The sequence below is a fragment of the Panthera onca genome, chromosome F2, assembly GCF_046562875.1.
Source record: "Panthera onca isolate mPanOnc1 chromosome F2, mPanOnc1 haplotype 2, whole genome shotgun sequence".
NCBI lineage: Eukaryota > Metazoa > Chordata > Mammalia > Carnivora > Felidae > Panthera > Panthera onca.
Window position 1 is genome coordinate 52,101,459 of NC_138356.1, and position 19,502 is coordinate 52,120,960.

Here is a 19,502-nt window from a genome sequence, read left to right on the forward strand (position 1 = left end):
TTCTTCTGATGCACGTCAGCAACAAATGTTCTCTATATACTATGATAATCTGAAAATATTTATTCTTTAATCTTCCAGGATTATTTTCCCTGGTGTCTCCACTGTTTAGTAACTCTTTATAGATTCAACATTACCTTCATCATTACTGTCAAATGTGTTAAAATTTAATCCAAACTATGGCACCCCAAATTACTAAAATGTGCACTTAAGATACCAAGAAAAATTCTATAATATTTGAAATAAATTCAGTTCTGAAATATGCACATTGAAAGTCCTATTTGTTTTTCAATTTCTAATGTTCTTAAATTAAGGTCTTTTTTAAAAAAATTTTAATATTTACGTTTATGTATATTGGAGAGAGAGAGAATGTGCACGTGAGTGGGGGGAAGGGCAGAGAGAGAGAAGGAGACACAGAATCTGGAGCAGGCTGCAGGCTCTGAGCAGGCTGTCAGCACAGAGCCTGATGCAGGGCTCGAACCCACAAACTGTGAGATCATGACCTGAGCTGAAGTTGGATGCTTAACTGACTGAGCCACCCAGGCGCCCCTAATGTTTGTTTCTTTTTGAGAGAGAAAAAGTGACACAGCGTGACAAGGGAAGTATTCTAATGACATTTCAACAAAGTATTGGAAGGTCTTAAGGTAAAGGTGGGGAAAGATGCCTATTGGCACTATTTACTGATGATAGTGCCTTGATTTGATAAACAAACAAAAATAGAGATAAATAGTATAATGAAGTTGCATATACCAATCACTGTGCTTTATCGACTTATTCTATGATCCTTCCTTTTCCCCAGTTCACATTTCTTCAAATGTCATAAATATGTTTAAAATATATGTAACATGAATGTATTTTTATGATTTGTTCTTTGAATCAGGATGCAACTAAGCTCCAAATGTTTCAGTCAGTTAAAATGTCTCCTAAGTCTCTGTAAATGTAGATTCTCTATTTCTTTGCTGTGCTTTGTTTTTTTCCTCGTAATTTTCATTTTTAAGAAATCAGTTTTTTTTTTCTCTAGGATGTCCTACAGTCTAGATTTTGCTGATAGCTTCCCCACAGTGTTATCAAAATGTTATTCTGTCTTAGATCTAGAGCAACCCATCTAATCATAGACTGTCATCTTTATTTTACAGATAATTTCTCTAAACTTGTTTCTTACTTAGCCCAAATCCTCTTTGTAGCAAATCATAATAGTTAATCGGTAATTCAGAGCCTATAGTCCTTTTCACCATACCAAATTCTCAGTCTTGGCAGAAACTTTTAATCATTTGGGGGAGCTTTCAAAACTTACTGCCTCAGGGTCACCTCAGACCAAGTCAAAGTCTGTATTCTGTACAGCTCCTTAGGTGATGACATTGTACAATAAAAGGGGAAAAACCACTCTGCTATCCCATGTCATCACTTCACATGTTGTGTTAAACATATGCAATGCTAAGACTGTGGAACATTCTTTCACACTACATTGACCATACTGTAATTTAATTTTCATGTTCCTGTCATGGAAGTTCCATTGTATAAAATATTTTTCAAAAAATTCCTCTTACTTTGTGTGTTGCATCTGCATACCTAAAACATAAATTTGGTTCACTATGGAGAATGGTTTAATTATTTTATGCCTTGATTTTTAAAAGCATATTGTTTCTTTGTTTTGTTTGTTTGTTTTATCAATAACAGTCAGGCAGAATTACTTCAGGCATAGCTCCCTTTATACACCAAAAGATTTTTATCATATTGTGTACTTAGAGGCACTACAAGGAGAGGGAAACCAAAAACATACCAGGCTGTGAGTCATTCATCACCACCTCTTGAACTTATCCATCAAATACCTTTTGAAGTTTGATGTACTTGACAAGTGCCCAAGAATCTAATAGTATAGTCTAATGCAGTGGCTACCCTGATAAGCTTAAAATACCTTTGAAGCCTGTCTTTAAGACTCATGTGAATTTTGCATTCATCTTTTAAATTTATCTGTTGTATTATAAATGGAATTTTTAAAATTTCTTATCATGAAATGAAAGTGATACTACAGTAATGTAAGTCAATTTTATTCTGTCACCAAGTACCACATGGCTCATGACTGCACCCTTCAGGTGGTATTACCTCAACCCCAAGTACCAACTTCAAGAGACTCTCATTTAGAATCCTCTGAAAGTTTTGGGTTTCAAAGTGTCACATGTTGGGTATGCCAGTCTTGCTGCTTTGATGACACAGGTCTCAAAAGTGGAGCTTTTTAAGCTACATTGCTTTTTTGTCCCACTTCTTTTGGGTTGACTTTCACTCTTTTTAGGATAAAAGCTGGCAAAAATTTTTCCATTTTTCATCTCCAAAGTTAATTTTATACCACTTCTACTTCAGTATCTTTCATACTCCAGACCTACTAACTAAAACATCGATTGCCCCTAGAATGATAAAAACAATTAAGTAATTGACTTTATTATATTAACTTTAATCGATTTATTTAGAAGTTTACCTCCCAGGTTTATACTTGTTGATTAAATTTTAAAATATGAGTTCACTAGTATTATGTGCCAAAAGATTATATGGCATAATAGTGTTTTTCATTTTTAAAATAGTAATGATTAAATCGATCCCATTTACAATTGCGCCAAAACCCATAAAATGCCTAGGAATAAATCTAACCAAAGAGGTGAAAAATCTATACACTGAAAACTATAGAAAGCTTATGAAAGAAATTGAAGACACAAAAAAAATGGAAAAAGATTCCATGCTCCTGGATAGGAAGAACAAATACTGTTAAAATGTCGATGCTACCCAAAGTAATCTACATATTCAATCCAATGCCTATCAAAATAACACCAGCATTCTTCACAGAGCTCTAGAACAAATAATCCTAAAATTTGTATGGAACCAGAAAAGACCGTGAATAGCCAAAGCACTCTTGAAAAGGAAACCAAAGCAGGAGGCATCACAATCCCAGACTTCAAGCTATACTACAAAGCTGTAATCATCAAGGCAGTATGGTACTGGCACAAGAACAGACTCTCAGATCAATGGAACAGGATAGAGAACCCAGAAATGGACCCACAAATGTATGGCCAAGTAATCTTTGACAAAGCAGGAAAGAATATCCAATGGAATAAAGACAGTCTCTTCAGCAAGGGGTGCTGGGAAAACTGGACAGCGACATGCAGAGGAATGAACCTGGACCACTTTCTTACACCATACACAAAAATAAACTCAAAATGGATGAAAGATCTCAATGTAAGACAGGAAGCCATCAAAATCCGCGAGGAGAAAGCAGGCAGAAACCTCTTTGATTTTGGTTACAGCAACTCCCGACTCAACACGTCTCCAGAGGCAAGGGAAACAAAAGCAAAAATGAACTACTGGGACCTCATCAAAATAAAAAGCTTCTGCACAGCAAAGGAAACAATCAGCAAAACTAAAAGGCAACCGACAGAATGGGAGAAGGTATTTGGAAACAACATATCAGATAAAGGGTTGGTATCCAAAATCTATAAAGAACTTATCAAACTCAACACCCAAAAAACAAATAATCCAGTGCAGAAATGGGCAAAAGACATGAATAGACACTTCTCCAAATAAATCCAGATGGCCAACCGACACATGAAAAAATGCTCAACATGATTCATCATCAGGGAAATACAAATACCGTGAGATACCACCTTACACCTGTCAGAATGGCTAACATCGATAACTCAGGCAACAACATGTTGGTGAGGATGCGGAGAAAGAGGCTCTCTTTTGCGTTGTTGGTGGGAATGCAAGCTGGTGCAGCCACTCTGGAAAACAGTATGGAGGCTTCTCAAAAAATTAAAAATCGAACTACCCTACAACCCAGCAGTTGGCACTACTAGGTATTTATCCAAGGGATACAGGTGTGCTGTTTTGAAGGGACACATGCACCCCAGTGTTTATAGCAGCACTATCAACAATAGCCAAAGTATGGAAAGAGCCCAATGTCCATCAGTGGATGAATAGATAAAGAAGATGTGGGGTATACACACACACACACACACACACACACACACACACACACACACAATGGAGTATTACTTGGCAATCAAAAAGAATGAAATCTTGCCATTTGCAACTATGTGGATGGAACTGGAAGGTATTATGCTAAGCGAAATTAGTCAGAGAAAGACAAATATATGACTTCACTCATATGAGGACTTCAAGAGACAAAACGGATGAACATAAGGGAAGGGAAACAAAAATAATATAAAAACAGGGGAGGGAAAAACATAGAGACTCTTAAATATGGAGAACAAACTGAGGGTTACTGGAGGGGTTGTGGGAGGGCGGATGGGCTAAATGGGTAAGGGGCATTAAGGAATCTACTCCTGAAATCATTGTTGCACTATATGCTAACTAATTTGGATGTAAATTTAAAAAATAAAAAGTATTCAGAAAAAAAAATTTTTTAAGTAATGATTAGTATTAGAACAATATGCTTTGGTTTAGTCCTCATTTCTCACCCTTGCCAAAGTATTGATAAAAATATATTTCATTCAGTTTTTGGTTTCTGAGATGACTTAAATTGTTTGGTTAATATTTTCTCTCTTAAGTTGTCAGATAATGAGTATTCCAATACTTTATTAAGCAGAAGGATTTTTTAAAGGATTTTTTTTAATATGTATCTTTGATGAGAGAGAGAGAGAGAAAGCATAAGCAGGGAGGAACAGAGTAAGAGGGAGAGAGAGGATCCAAGCAGTCTCCATGCTGCCAGCAGAGAGTCCAGTGCAGGACTCCATTCCACAAGCCATGAGATCATGACCTGAGCTGAAATCAAGAGTTGAACGCTTAACCTACATACTGAGCCATCCAGGTGCCCTAAACAGAAAGATATTTTTTTTTAATTGAAGCACACGTAATGCCAAAATTAAAATTGAGGCAATATATAAAATGAAACAAACTTTCTTAACCACTCCTCTGCCTAGCCAGCAAAATCCATACAGAACTGATTTTATTCAAAGTGAAAGTACTCTCTGTGTCTAAGTCATTAAATAGAGAGGTCGCTTGTCTTAGATAAAGGCAATTAAAGAAAAATATACTTTTTATGTTGATCAAATCACATAATATTACAAACCATAACTCCAAAAGTAATTTAAAATGTCTGACAAAAAGGTAGAAATCAAAAGCATTAAAAGCAATTAGAATTTGGGGGACTGTCAATGTGATATCTATTGCAGACAATTAAGTTCTTAAAGTATTATTTTCTAGATTAAAACAGAATTTATGAGTTAATATAAATTTTCTTCAATAATATTACTACATGAAGTTTTTTTTTTAAACCATTTCATTGAGGTAGGATTGACCTACAAAAAGCTGTGCATATTTAATATGTACAGGTTGATAAGTTTGGAGACTTATACATCCATAAGTATCCATAAAAACCAGCACCACAGTCTGTACCATAAATATATCCATCATCTCTAAGAGTTTTTTCCTACCCTCTTTATTATTATTATTATTATTATTATTATTATTATTATTTTGTAATGAGAACACAACATAAAATCTACGCTCTTAGATTTTCAAGTATACAATACAGTGTTATTGTAAGCACTATGCTATAGAGCAGATCTCCAGTACTAGACTATATAAATTTTCTCACAGTAGCATTTGACACTCATCAATCATGTCTAATATTGTCTGTTTTGACTAACAAAAATGTTAGCTTAGGATGTTATCTACCTCAGCAAAATTTGAGCTGTTTTGCTTTTTGTTAATATTCTCCCTTAGTAACTAACCAAAAGTTATGGGTTATAAAATTTCCATTAAAAATGCAAAATTTTATTTAATATGGGTGTTGAGACAGGATGGATAAATGACAGACTAATTTATGATTTTGAATATTAAAATTACTTATATTACCTTAAATATTGAGTACAGTATATTTCATATAATTGTTTCTGGTATACCACTCCCAACTCAGAGGAAATAAGATATAATTTCAACACCAATAAAGAAAGTAGAGGAAAAAAAGATTATCATTTAAATTTTTTTTAATGTTTATTTCATTTTTGAGGAAGACAGAGCATGAGTGGGGGAGGGGCAGAATGAGAAGGAAACACAGAATCCAAGGCAGGCTCCAGGCTGTGAGCTGTCAGCACAGAGCCCAATGCTGAGCTCGAACTCATCACCAGTGAGATCATGACCTGTGCCGAAGTCAGACGCTTAACCAACTGAGCCACCCAGGTGCCCCAAGGAAAAAGATTATTAAGTTGAATATCTGAATTATAACAGGTTGAATTATGAATTATGTTCAACGTTTAAACTTGTCATATTCTTAAAAGCACTTCATTTTGTAGTCTGTCATTTTACACTAATGGTAAAGTAAAATCTCCTTCAATCTCTGGGATATCTAGAAGTATTTAAGTGACCTCGTATGTTTTCTAAACACTGAAAAAAAGGACAAGAAAGAGATTTACTGAGCTCCATTTATGTCTGCTAGATATGTTTTTATTAGGAAATATTTGGTTTCAAGACACTGAAAAACACTCAAATAGCTTAAATCAGTTTTTTTATTGACATATAATTGACATATAGTATATTAGTTTCAGGTATACAACATAATGATTTGACATTTGTATGTAATGCAAAATGATCACAAGTGTAACATTAGCATTTGTCACCTTACTGTGTTAAAATTTTTTTTCTTGTGATGGGGACTTCAAGACATAGTTTCTTAGCAACTTTCAAATATGCGATACAATATTACTAACTAGTCACCATGTATGTTACATCCTCATGATTTGTTTATTTTAGAACTGAAAGCTTACACCTTTTGACCCCCTTCACCCATTTTGCCTGCCTCCATCCAACTCCTTGCCTCTGGCAACCACCTGTCTGTTAATATGTAAACTTGGTTTTTATTGTTGTTTTAAATTCCACATATAAATGAGATCCTACAGTGTCTGTCTTTCTCTGTCTGACTTAATAGCATAATGCTCTCAAGGTCTATCCATGTTGTTGTATATGGGAAGATTCATTCTTTTTTTTACAGCCGAATAGTATTCCATTGTATATTATATATACCACATCACCTTTATCCATTCATCCATTATTAGACACTTAGGTTGTTTCCATATCTTGGCTATTGTAAATAATGATGCAGTGAACACAGAGGTGAATATATATTTTTGAATTTATGTTTTTGTTTTCTTTGGAAAAATACTCAGGAGTAAGATTTCTGAATCTATGATACTTTTTTAATTTTTTGAGGAATCTCCATACTGTCTTTCATAATGGCTGTACAAGTTTACATTTCTACCAGTATTACACAGGGATTCCCTTTTCTCTACATCCTCACCAACACTTGTTATTTCTTCTTGATAATAGCCATTCTAACAGGTGTGAGGTGACATTTCATTGTGGTTTAGTTTTTCTTATTAAGGTATGGTCCCCAGACCATTAGCAGCCCATTCTCAGAGCCCACTCTAGTTTGCTTAATCAGAAACTAGTTTTGGAACCTGGCATTCTGTATTTTAACAAATGTTTCATATCAATGATTGTGAGGCAAGCTAAAATTTGAGAGCCACTGGTTTAGATCTATAAGGATCCATCCTGTCCAGATATGGAGCAAACCTTCTCAGAGACATGGCTAAAAAGATACTCGAGCAAAATCAAAACTGTATTAGGAAGAAGCTGTACTGGTGGATGTTGACAAGATAACCAGCAAAATAAGCTATCCTATGCTTGGGGTGTGTATTCTGTATTTAAACTACATTTCGGTACATATATAGTGTTTTTAATTTCAGAAAATTTGTCTGTAAATGATGATAGGTTTTCAAAATGGCAGCTCAGTACTGCCAGATCATGTTGTTGGTGTGTATGGGGGGGTGTGCCATATGAGGGGAGGCAGGACCATGGTGCACTGTATGTGTAATGAGACTGTGTGTAGTATGGTGAGTGTGGAGATAGTTACAGTACCTCTAGGGGACTGTGGGAGAGTGATGTTAGGGTAAGTGTAGTTGGGCTGGTTGGGGAGATGGGAATAGCTGGTGTGAGAGGGAAGGAGGATATTTAGTGTGGGGTATGCTTTGTTCTGTGCACACACATCATGGAATGTGGAGGAAGAAGATGTTGAGCTATAGGTGTGGTTCAGTGTTTGTGTGTACTATAGAAAGGTGGTATATGTGTGAAGGGTGGCATTGTGTGTACACAGTTTTATGTGAACACATGATGTAAGGGAAGAGGACCTGGTTTAAAATGGAAGAAATATTCAGGTGTACTATTAAGGCATTGATATTCTAGTTAAAATTGAGCTCTAGGTAGTTTTAGTTTATAACCATAATATTTAATCTTAAAAGTTCACTTCTTTGGTTAGATTGAGTGTACCACTGATATGTAGGTATAGTAAATACAAGTACCTATTCAAGAAGTTAGGTATTAGAAAATGCAGTTTAAAATTTGACTGCATAATGGTAGAGGAATTTTCTGGTCACTTTTAATGTTTGTGTAGGATTTATTTGTGGATTTGCTTCATTTTTATATAGGCATTCTATGAAATGCCTATAGGGTTGGATGGTTCTCAGAGGGATGTCTCATTGCTTAAAAAAATGCTCACATAAAAGATGACATTTTATTGGATTGTTTAGATGTAAATAATAGAATTGTGTGACTGTATGAGCAAAACAAAATGTTAGTTAAAATCATTTGTGCACTTTAGGAGGGGCTCTGGAAACTGCACTTAGTACTTTTTTATGACATATTTTTAGTGTATTTCTTAGTGTACTCGTGTTTGCAAATACATGCTCTGTGTCTTTAAACTTTTGAGCCTTTTCTTTTTTTTTCTTCCACATTTGGGTACAGTGCAACCAAACTTAAACATGGGAAACCTTCTCTTCCCTCCCTGGCTTTACAGTCTCCACTCAGAACTATCTTTGCAATGGATACTACTTAGTGATTAGCTCTCTGTCTTGTCAATCAAATCTTTGTCTCTGGCAAACTGTTTTTGTCACTGTAGTAGGGCTCTTGTGCTGAAAATTTATCTTTAACAGAGGAAGAATGCTTTTTAAAACACTCCTTATGAGATTTGATATAACTTAATTTGCTCTGGAAAGGAAATGTCTCGTCTCTGGTATGGGAAAAAAGGGAGAAGACATCAACCACTTAATCATAAATATACCCTGGTAAATCTTAGTCAATGATTTCAATTTCTATATTTACTAGTCTTATTATGGTGACATGCTGAAAAATTATACTGTTTCTAAAAGTTTAAGAATATTTATAGAATACAAAGAATATTTATAGAATACAAAGTTGTATGATTACAGAAAACTGCCTTTATTTCTGCTAATCCTAAATGTCTTCAAAAAAGGAAATGAATAAAAACTGTAATTTTGTTTTGTAAGTCTTTTGGTTTTCCTATTTTACATCAACAGGAAGTTATCAAATCTTTATTTGCTGCCTTAATTTTTTAATTTAAGCTGACCTTTGTAGGAAAATATTCAGAATTTTTTCTTAAAAATAAATTGAGTAGAAAACCAGAGTGAATTAACTTTAATTTTTATTGACTGGATCAAAGACTACATATATTTATAATATTGTGTATAAAGACTATTATTTTAATAATTTTGAGAAAAGACTTTTTTAAGCTATCCAAAAAGTTTCCAGTAGTGCTAAACTAATAATGAAACTTTAAAAGATACTCTAGTACGGAGAAAATCTCAACCTTACTAGAGATTCCTGTTGTTTTCAGTAAAAATACATGTGCATTATTTGTTAGAAACTTATGTTGCCAGTTCTTTCTATGGTAATTTAGGATTATAAGTTGCCTTATGAATATTAATTTTATTTTTACTTTAATTGTGGGTAATTTAAATAAAGCTAAATAAATACTTACAGCCAAGAATAACTTTGGAAGATGTCTCCAAAGCAACCTGTCACCCATAAATGTTAAGCTCGTGAAAATACCAAACTTATTTCACTGGTGTTACCTTTTACTGGGTTTGAGAGTACTTTGTTATGTCTTTTTATTTTTAAGTTGATTAATTTCAAATTTTTGTTTTTAAAGTACATCAGCACAGAGGGATGTAGCCATCTGAAATGATTAAATTTGTTAAAATTGTGATCAGATTTATCAGAATAGGTAACACAGCTTTTTTTTTTTTTTTTCTTTCTTTAAACCAAGAATAGTGGAGCCTTCATGTATTTTTTGATTGGTCAAATAAGTGTTTATCATTAGTTTGCTAAGACTTTAATACAGTTTAATCTGTTATAAATACAAGCAAAATTGTGGATGTTTTGAATTTTACAGGACATTGTAATGTGCATCACATACTTATTATTATTAGCACACTCACCATTTCCTGTTTTTAACCTTATAGGAAGTTAATGTGTGGTTTTGCCAGATATGAGAGCATGCTTCTCACTGGTCTTCAGTTCTGCCCTTGCATCTAGTTTATGTATTATTTCATTTAACCTTCACAATAACCTTGCAGAATCAGCATTACTCCCCATTTTAAAGATGAGGAAACAGGTATGAAGTGGTCACTGAACTAAACTGTCATAGAACACAGAAACAGCTTGACTCTGTCCATTCCTTATCTCATCAGGATGTATTTGAATGTAAACCAGAATGATTTTCTAAATGCTCATTTATGTAGTATCATATTTCACCTTACAGTAACTCTGCATGTTAACCAGATGTAGGTTATTTTCATTTTATAAATGAGTTAATTTCAGGCTCAGAAACATAACTAATAACTAATAGGTAAATGTGTTCTAAGATACATGGAATGAAAAACCTTTACCATTTAGTTTCAGTGAGAACCATATTGATCAAGCATGCTTACTGTCTTTATTTTTTTTAAGGCTGTTTTAGAGTTTATTTTGACAAACAACCTATGCTTTGATTTCTAACCATTTATTTGAAGCTATATATTTGATGTAACCATATGCTGTATCCTGCCTTTTTGTGTCTGTCAATAAATTATTATTTGCCTGAATGTTATAAGCCTATTTTTAATAAGAATTTAGGCTTAATCAGATTGAAGTCACAAATCATTAAATATAGCAACATTGTTTTATCTCTATCAATACTTCATTAATTTAATCATTTTTTTTTTCTGTTTAAGACCTTATATATGACAAGACAGATTGTTTTTGTACTTATGCTTTCATGTATGAAAACACAGGAGAAAAATCCTATAATTATTTACATCTCTGCAAGAATTAGTTCATACCTAGAATTTTAAAAAGAGCTACTTTAAACGTAAAAATCTTCCAGTGACCTTAACTCAAGATAATAATCATGTTTATGAGAAAAATAGTTATCATCCTCTGTACTTCTAATAACACTGTATTATTCTAAACACTTAACATCATTTATTTTATTTCATCTTCATTGTGAATATTGCTACTCTCATCTCCATTTAAGAAATAGAGGCATATAGCAGTCATACTACAACCAGTAAGGATTAGAGCTATGGTTTGAGTCAAGGCATTCTGGCTCTAACCTGTGCCCTTAAATTCTTAGCTGTATTGTCTCTCAAAATCTTCACAACATAATCAGGGAATGGGAATTAACGTTTATTTTGTACATTTAGTGTCTCTATTTTATATATGCCTTACATATACTATCATTTATTCCTCCTGAAGTGGTTAAACTATTATTTCTGTTTAAAAGACTAGAAATGGAGCAATTAAATGCAGTTGCTCAAGGTTACAAATCTAGTAAAAAGCAGAACCGAAATTAAAGCAGAGGTTTCAATCCAAATCCAGTGTTCTTTCTGTGCTATACTTTGTTGCTCACCTGTAGTACGTTTTCACAAGAAATTTATTAATCGGCCTAGTTCTAGTCAGCAACCTAATTAAAAGATATATGTGTGTATATTCAGTGTAGAATATTTTTGTTTATTTGACTTAGTAGTTGAAAAGCATATTTATTGCATATGCAAGTTATGAGGCATAATAATGAGTATCTGTGACCCCACTATCCAACTTAAGAACCAGAGCATTACCAATGCAGTTATATCAGCCTATGTGTCTTTTTTTCATCTCATCTCATGTCTCCCCCAGATTGGTAACCATTTCTCTGAATTTCGTGCTTATCCTTCTCTTGCTTTTTTTTTAATTCATAGATTTTATTTTTGGAACAATTTTAGGTTTACAGAATAATTGAATGGAAAGACAGTTCCCATATGCCCCTCCGTCCCCCAGCACACACACAGTTCTCTTATTATTCACATCTTGTATTCACATCTGGTATGGCATATTTGTTAGTCTGTGAACTAATGTACGTTGTTATCACCCAAAGTCCACAGTTCACCTTAAGGTCTATTCTTTGTGTTGTACATTCTGTGGAATGACATATGCCATTATAGGATGATACAGTATAGTTTTACTGCCCTAAAAGTTCCCTAAACTGCCTCTCTTTTTCCTTCTTTACCAGAATACTTAGTAACCACTGATCTTTTTCCTGTTTCTGTTGTTTTGCCTTTTCTAGAGTATCATATAGTTGCCATCACACAGTATATAGCGTTCAGAATGGCTTTTCAGTAAGTAAGATAATGTAAGGTTCCTCACTGCCTTCTCATGGCTTGATAGCTCATTTATTTTTAGTGCTGACTTAATATCCCATTATCTAGATGTACCAGTTTGTTTTCATCCTTTTACCTATTGAAAGACATCTTAGTTACTTCCAGGTTTCGACACTAGTGATAAAAAGCTGTTTTATTTGCAGATTTTGTGTGAACCTAAGTTTTCAACTCATTTGGACAAATACCCTGAAGCATGATTGCTGGATTGTATGATAAGTGTATGTTTTGTTTTGTAACAGTGTACCAGACTGTTTTCCAAAGTGACAGTACCTTTTTTCACTGTACCAACAGTGAATGACAATTCCTGTGGCTCCACATACTCACCAGCATCTGATGTCAGTGGTTTGAATTTTAGCCATTCTCAATAGGTATGTTGTGATATCCCATTATTTTAATTTATATTCCCCTTAGGACACATGCTATTGAGCATCTTTTCATATTCTTATTTGCCACCAGTATATCTTCTTTAGTGAGGTGTCTGTTAAGGTGTTTAGGTCATGAGTTGGGAAATATTTAATCCGCCTCTATTTTCTGGAAGAAATTGTAGATAATTAGTGTAATCTCTTCCTTAAATATTTGATGGAATTTATCAGTGAATCCATCTGGATTCACTCCAAATGCTCTGGAGCTAGAGATCATAACTACTTTGAGTTTCTTCTTAAGTACAGAGTCAGCTACCATAGTGTATGTATTGTTGCTTTGCAAAAATCAATATAATAATAATGGCACAAATGGAACTCTGTCCAGTTTATCCTTTTTAAAATTCTTATGTCTTTCCTAGCTTTCAACAAGTTTACATAGCTTTTCATAGAGTTATCTTGATGTTTCCTGGTAACTAATTCATTTTAGTTGGCTAGGACTGGGCCTCATACTTTCTGTTTTGGAGGGTTAATAATATTAATTCAGTTTCTTGAAGAAATAAATATAGGCCTGCTTCATTGATCTGTTTTTTCTTTTGTAAGTTTTGGTGGTTGGTATCTTTCAAGGAATTGGTCCATTTCATCTAGGTTATCAAATTTGTGGGTATTGAGTCCATTTATAATATTCCTTTATTATCCTTCTAATTAATGTCCATGGGATCAATAGTGATGGCCCCTCTACATTTCTGATATATTTTTTCTCTCACTTATTTTAGTTAGCTAGAGGTTTATCGATTTTTATTGATCTTTTCAAAGAATTGCCTTTTTGATTCCTTGATTTTTCTCTCTTGATTTTCTGTTTTTAATTTCATTGATTTCTGCTCTAATTTTTCACTATTTATTTCTTCTACTTCAGATTTAATTTGCTCTTTTTCTAGTTTCCTAAGATAGAAGCTGATTGTTGATTTTAGATCTGTCCTTTCCTTATATATACATTCTATGCTATAAAATTTCCTCTAAATTCCTGCCTTTATTACATCCCAAACTGTTGATACTTTTTGGAATTTTTTTTCTATCTACTTCAAACATCTCAAATTTCTCCCAGGACTTTTGTGACTATGCATTATTGTGTGGTTTAAAAGTATTTGTGGATTTTCCCACTCTTTCTCTGTTACACATGTCTAGTTTAATTCTTTGGTGGTCTGAGAGCATACTTTTTATGATTTCTGTTTGTTAACATATGTTTTATGGACCAGAATGTGGTCTATCTTAATGAATGTTCCATGTGAGTTTGAGAAGAAGGTGTTTTGTTTTGTTGTTGTTGGATGAGTAGTCTGTATATGTCTGTATATGTCAGTTAGATCCAGTTAATTGAGGGTTTTTTTCAGTTCAACTATGTTCTTACTGATTTTCTGCCAGCTGGATTTGTAAATTACTGATTAGAGGAGTTTTGAAGTCTCCCAACTGCCAATGATGGATTTATATATTTCAAGATTATGTGATGAGTATTCTTTTCCCCTGATATACCATGTAGAAAATAAGATTATTCCCTTTTATATGACATTCACTTCTTATATTTATTGTGCCAAAACGCTAAAACAGCATACACACAGTGTAATTGAATGGTTTTGAGTAGTTAACAGGTTTCTTTTTGATTAAAAGAACAGTGAATATATCTGCCTTCTTCCAAAAAATCTAGTAGGAGTCACTTGCAAATATATGTAAGAGGAAGTAACTTTAAATATAGATGATTTATTCAAATCAAAACTTTGATAATATGTTCTATTTTCAATTCATTGTGTATTACATCTTTTTTTCCTCTTCTATTTTTTGGCTTTCTAATTTATGATTGTCTATTTGCATCTTTTATACCTTATTTATTATAGTCCCATAAAATGTTACTTTGAGAGTAGTGGTTTAAGGCAAAAGAGCAAAGTTTTAACATAATCTAGGTCTTACTTTGTAATAAAGACTTTGTTGTATATGTGTAGAACAGAAGGTTATATGATATCAAGAACGCTGTTGTATGCCCTTTTTGTTAGCTACTGTAACCTAAACTTACAGTTCCTCCTTGTCAAACATATTTTTGGGTACCAAAGTAAGTCTAAATGGCATTGATTAGGTAATATTTTTCTTTCTACTCTATCTCCCTTCACCAAAGAATGAAAGTAGGGAATAAAAACAGCACATTCAGTTATCTACCAGGTTTTGTTAGCTTGCCGGGCAGTTAGAGGAAGGGAGGTTTTGGTTTGTTTGTGGGGTAATCTCATGGGGAAGTACTGGAACATCCTGGAAGGAGGACTGTTAGACCATAATATTGATCTTTTTGTCTAGGAGAGGAACTTGTGGCACTGACAGCAGCTGTACCTTTTCTCTAGCTGTAGCGTTTGTTCTGTACTGGTTGTTGTTAGTTCCTCTGTAATAGAGATGGACAGACTTAATCCTGTCTTTGTATTTGTATTCTGTGAAAATAAATGCTTAGAGAAACACTTTCTCTATGTGAGAGTCCTTTGTCAGACTGAAAAGACTGGAGAGTAGCACTTGTGCAGGGAGCAGGTCAGACTACTGAGTTTCCATAGAGGGGGTTTTAGCAGTATGTGCAAACCACTGTACTCCTCAAGAAATGACTTTCTAGTGAGACAGTGAATACACTTTTCATTGAGATCTTGGTTTCTTCAACTCTGCACCCTTAATAATTGGGTGTATGTAGGACATTTTGTAGGAATGTGTCCATTTTCTACTTAGGTTTAATCTTTTGGGTAAATAAATTCTGTACGTGGAGTATGGTTTACCAAGGGGATAAAAATTAATTTAAGACTAATTGCAGTTCCATCATATATACTAGGAATCTGTATCTCTACATTCATGTATTTTGAGATGATGTATGTTTCTGTGCTTACTTGATTTCAGACCTTTTTTCTTTATTAATTCACAGACTCTTTTGACAGTTTTATGTATCTTCATTCATCACGGCATGAGGAAATATTTAGAATTAAGGAAGTGATTAGTTTATAAGTCCCAGAATACTTTTTGCAAAAGAAGTGTGAACTAGAAAAGGTAGATTTGTGACATTAAAGAAACTATAACTTTACCACATGTTACAAGCTTATACTTAGAATGGCAGTCATGCTTCCCTCACTGATAACCCTAACTCAGTGACATTGATACAGTTAGACTATAAGTGATTCCTTTTGTGAGCATAATTTAATTTTCCTTCCATTGAAGAAATGTATTTGACATGGTAAAGGAAGGTGCTTTAAGAAATAAGTGTAAAATTAGTGTTAACTAGAAGAGTAGAAAGAATGCAGCGGAGTAGGTATGTCCTATAACTTGAAAACTCCTGGCGCAGAGACTTGATTAGATTGAATGCTGTGGGGGGAAAAAGAAGAATATAATTCGCCATTGAATATTTTGTAGAGATGCCTTTTTACTGGCCACATAAAAGCAAGGCAGTGATTTTTTTTTTTTTAGAACCTAGTTTGTTTTCATCTTTATTGAAAATTTTTTTGTTCTTAATTGAAAGGTCTTTATTTTTTTTTTAAATATTTTTAATGTTTGTTTATTTTTGAGAGTGAAACAGAGCAGGAGGAAGAGCATGAGTGGGGATTGGGGCAGAGAGAGAGAGGGAGACAGAATTTGAAGCAGGCTCCAGGCTCTGAGCTGTCAACACAAAGTCCGATGCAGGGCTCAAACCCACAAACCATGAGATCATTACCTGAGCCAAAGTTGGACACAACCAACTGAGCCACACAGGCGCCCTGAAAGGTCTTTAATATATCTAATACTGAAATTTAAAATTAAGTTCAGAGTAGTCATTATTTAAGATAGTTGAGCTCCCAAAACTGAAATAATTTACTATCAAAAATAAAAACCAAAAATAAGTAAGGAAGAGCACCTGGATGGTTCAGTTGGTTAAGCATCAGACTCCTGGGTCTGACTCATGTCATGATCTCACATTTTTTGAGATCCAGCCCAGAGTCAGGCTCTCTGCTGACAGTATGGAGCCTGCTTGGGATTCTCTCTCTCCCTCTCAGCCCCTTCCCTGCTTGTTTCCTCTCTCAGAATAAACTTCAAGTAAGTAAGTAAATACAAACATACATACATAAAGAGACTCTTCAGACATTCTTTAGTCCTTAGGGTGCTTGGTGAAAAATGATTAAGTAAAAGTAATATTAATAATAATAGCTATCATTTACTATGTGCTGGGCACTGTACTCAATCCTTTGCTATGTTTTTTAATGTTCTTAAATTTCCTTGAGGTTGCATTACATCAATACACCAACTCGTAGGGAAAATCACATATTTACAATATTGAGTATTCTAGACACAAACATAGTATATACCTCCATTAATTTAAGCCTTTTAAAAGTTCTGTCCATTTTTTTTTTTTTTAACTAAACCATAAGCTTTATTCAAATTTCACCAGATGTTCACTTAATATCCCCTTTCTATTCCAGGATCCCATACTGCATTTATTTTTTTTTTTTTCATTTTTCATTTTAATTTTTTCCTTCTTATTTTAATTTAAATTTTAGTTAACATATAGTGCAGTGTTGGTTTCAGGAGAATAATTCAGTGATTCATCTCTTACATACAACACCCAGTGCTCATTGTGACAAGTGCCGTCCTTAGTACCCATGTAACCCAACTTTCACCCACCTCCCTCCATCAACCAATAGTTTGTTCTCTATCTACTCAGTCCTTTATATATGCATTTTATTTTATCTTTTTATTTCATAAAAAAGACTTATTTTGTATGTGGTCTTTTTATTTCCATGTTTTATGGAAAAATAGATAAAGAAGGGCCGGAACCCAGATCCATCTGATCCTCCAGGGCTGGAGATCATACCCATTTGGGGTTTCTTATGGCACACATTGTTGCTTTATAAAAGTCAATACAGTGCCAAAACAGAAGTCCAGCTTCTTTTCCTTTTTACTATTTTCATCTCTTTCATGGCTTTCCACAGGTTTACATAACTCTTCAGAGTTACCTTGATGTGTACTGGTGGCTAATTTATTTTGGTTGGCTAGCATAAGAGCTTTTTAAGACCTAGGTTAGACGTCTAAACTCTTTATGGGCCAGTGGCTAAACGGCATTGATCACAAGAGGAATCTGTCGTAGCTCAGGAGAGTTAGCCCATATGTATGACACCACCAGAGTTCACTATATTATGGTTTCTGTTTTGGGAATTATGTAATGGTCTGAGAAAGCTGTATCTGTTGTGTTAACCGGAGAGAACTTGTCATTTTTGTGAACTTTTTGTAATAATGTTCATCTGTCATATATGGCTTTCTAATTCATTATTCAAGAGACTGGTCTAGGCAATTATAGAAGATAAAGAGATTTTCTTAGAAATTTAGAATGTGGGGATGTCATTAAGCTTTAGTCACAAATAGCTTCTGCAGTACCAACCATAAAGAAATAATATAGAGGAAAGACAAAAACTGAAAACAATCATGTGAAGGACAGAAGTAGACATGACTGAGAAGATACTGTTGATTAGGTACACTTTGGAAAATCTAATTTTTACTTTCTGGATCTTATTTTTCTTACTGCCTTAGGTTTTTAAATGTGCTTCATATCTTATTCTCACTCCCCCTTTTTTCTGATACAGATCATATAGGATAAGTATGTTTCTTACTTTGCCTAGAAGAAATTCTTCCAGCATACCATTAGGATACATGTTTGAGCTAAACTGATTTGGAGGGGAAAGTTGAAGTTAATATTTTCTTTGTAAGATACCCACCATTATGATTTATGTTATCTTCGATGTTAGCAAAGCATGTTGTTTTCTGTAGTGTTTCCTTTATAAGCAACTATAATTCTTTTTACTCAAATTCTGTCTATATGAAGCAGTTCGTAAATCTTATATTGTGAACCAGTTGGACGTAGTGGTTTTAAACCCACTCGTGTACTTCGCTGTAGTTTGATACAGAAATCTTCTGGATTTTCAGCATGGAGTGGGGAAAGAAACCCTGATTACAATTCTCTTTCTCCATTTAAATTTCTCCATTTTTTTTTTTTTTTTTTGTTTTGTTTTGGCTATTTTTCTCAACTGTCAGTGGAATTATTGTCTTCCTGTCTCCATATTCAGGTAGTGTCAGTGGCTGAGTATCACCGCAGGATCGATGCTCTAAATACTGAAGAACTGCGCACACTCTGCAGACGTCTCCAGGTGCCCCATTCAGTAGTTTAAACCCCTCCGGAGATTGAACACTCCCTGTTTTTAGTGTCTTTCGTCAGGGCAAATCCCATTTTTAAAGGATTTGTTTTGACTGCAGCACTAAAATAACCCATCAGAAAATTCCTTTTTGTATTAGAGTATAGTTTTGTCTTGAAGAGCTTTAGGATTATCTTTTCTGTCATCTTTTCACTTTAAAAACATTCAGAGGAATTTTCTGTCACTGTAGAACTGTTCTTACTACTGTGTGTTTCTTAGAGCAATGAGGAGTGTTCATTTAGTTTTAACATTGGAAGAATGTTTTGGGTTTGAGATTGAATCTTTATTAAACAGAATCTGAAAGATGAGGTACTATTGGAAAATTTAAAAACCTTTAATGAATAGCAAGGCTTAAGTATTTTCTCTTCCTCAAGTCTATTTCAGTTGTA

General features: G+C 34.0%; 1 protein-coding gene across 5 annotated transcripts in view; it reads left to right on the forward strand.

The window, feature by feature from the left end:
- OXR1 (oxidation resistance 1) overlaps nucleotides 1–19,502 on the forward strand; it is a 447,865-nt gene that overhangs the window by 417,923 nt on the left and 10,440 nt on the right. The window contains exons 1-2 of one of the 5 annotated variants that reach the window (XM_060611142.3): nucleotides 8,805–9,122; nucleotides 18,988–19,068. The exons of 2 other annotated variants lie outside the window; for them this stretch is intronic. In XM_060611142.3, coding sequence (XP_060467125.1) covers nucleotides 9,057–9,122; nucleotides 18,988–19,068 — 147 coding nt within the window. In that variant the 5' untranslated portion in view covers nucleotides 8,805–9,056. Of the gene's footprint in view, nucleotides 1–8,804; nucleotides 9,123–18,987; nucleotides 19,069–19,502 lie in introns of those variants that run through there. 2 more of the 5 variants (XM_060611132.3, XM_060611143.3) reach the window with 2 other exon arrangements.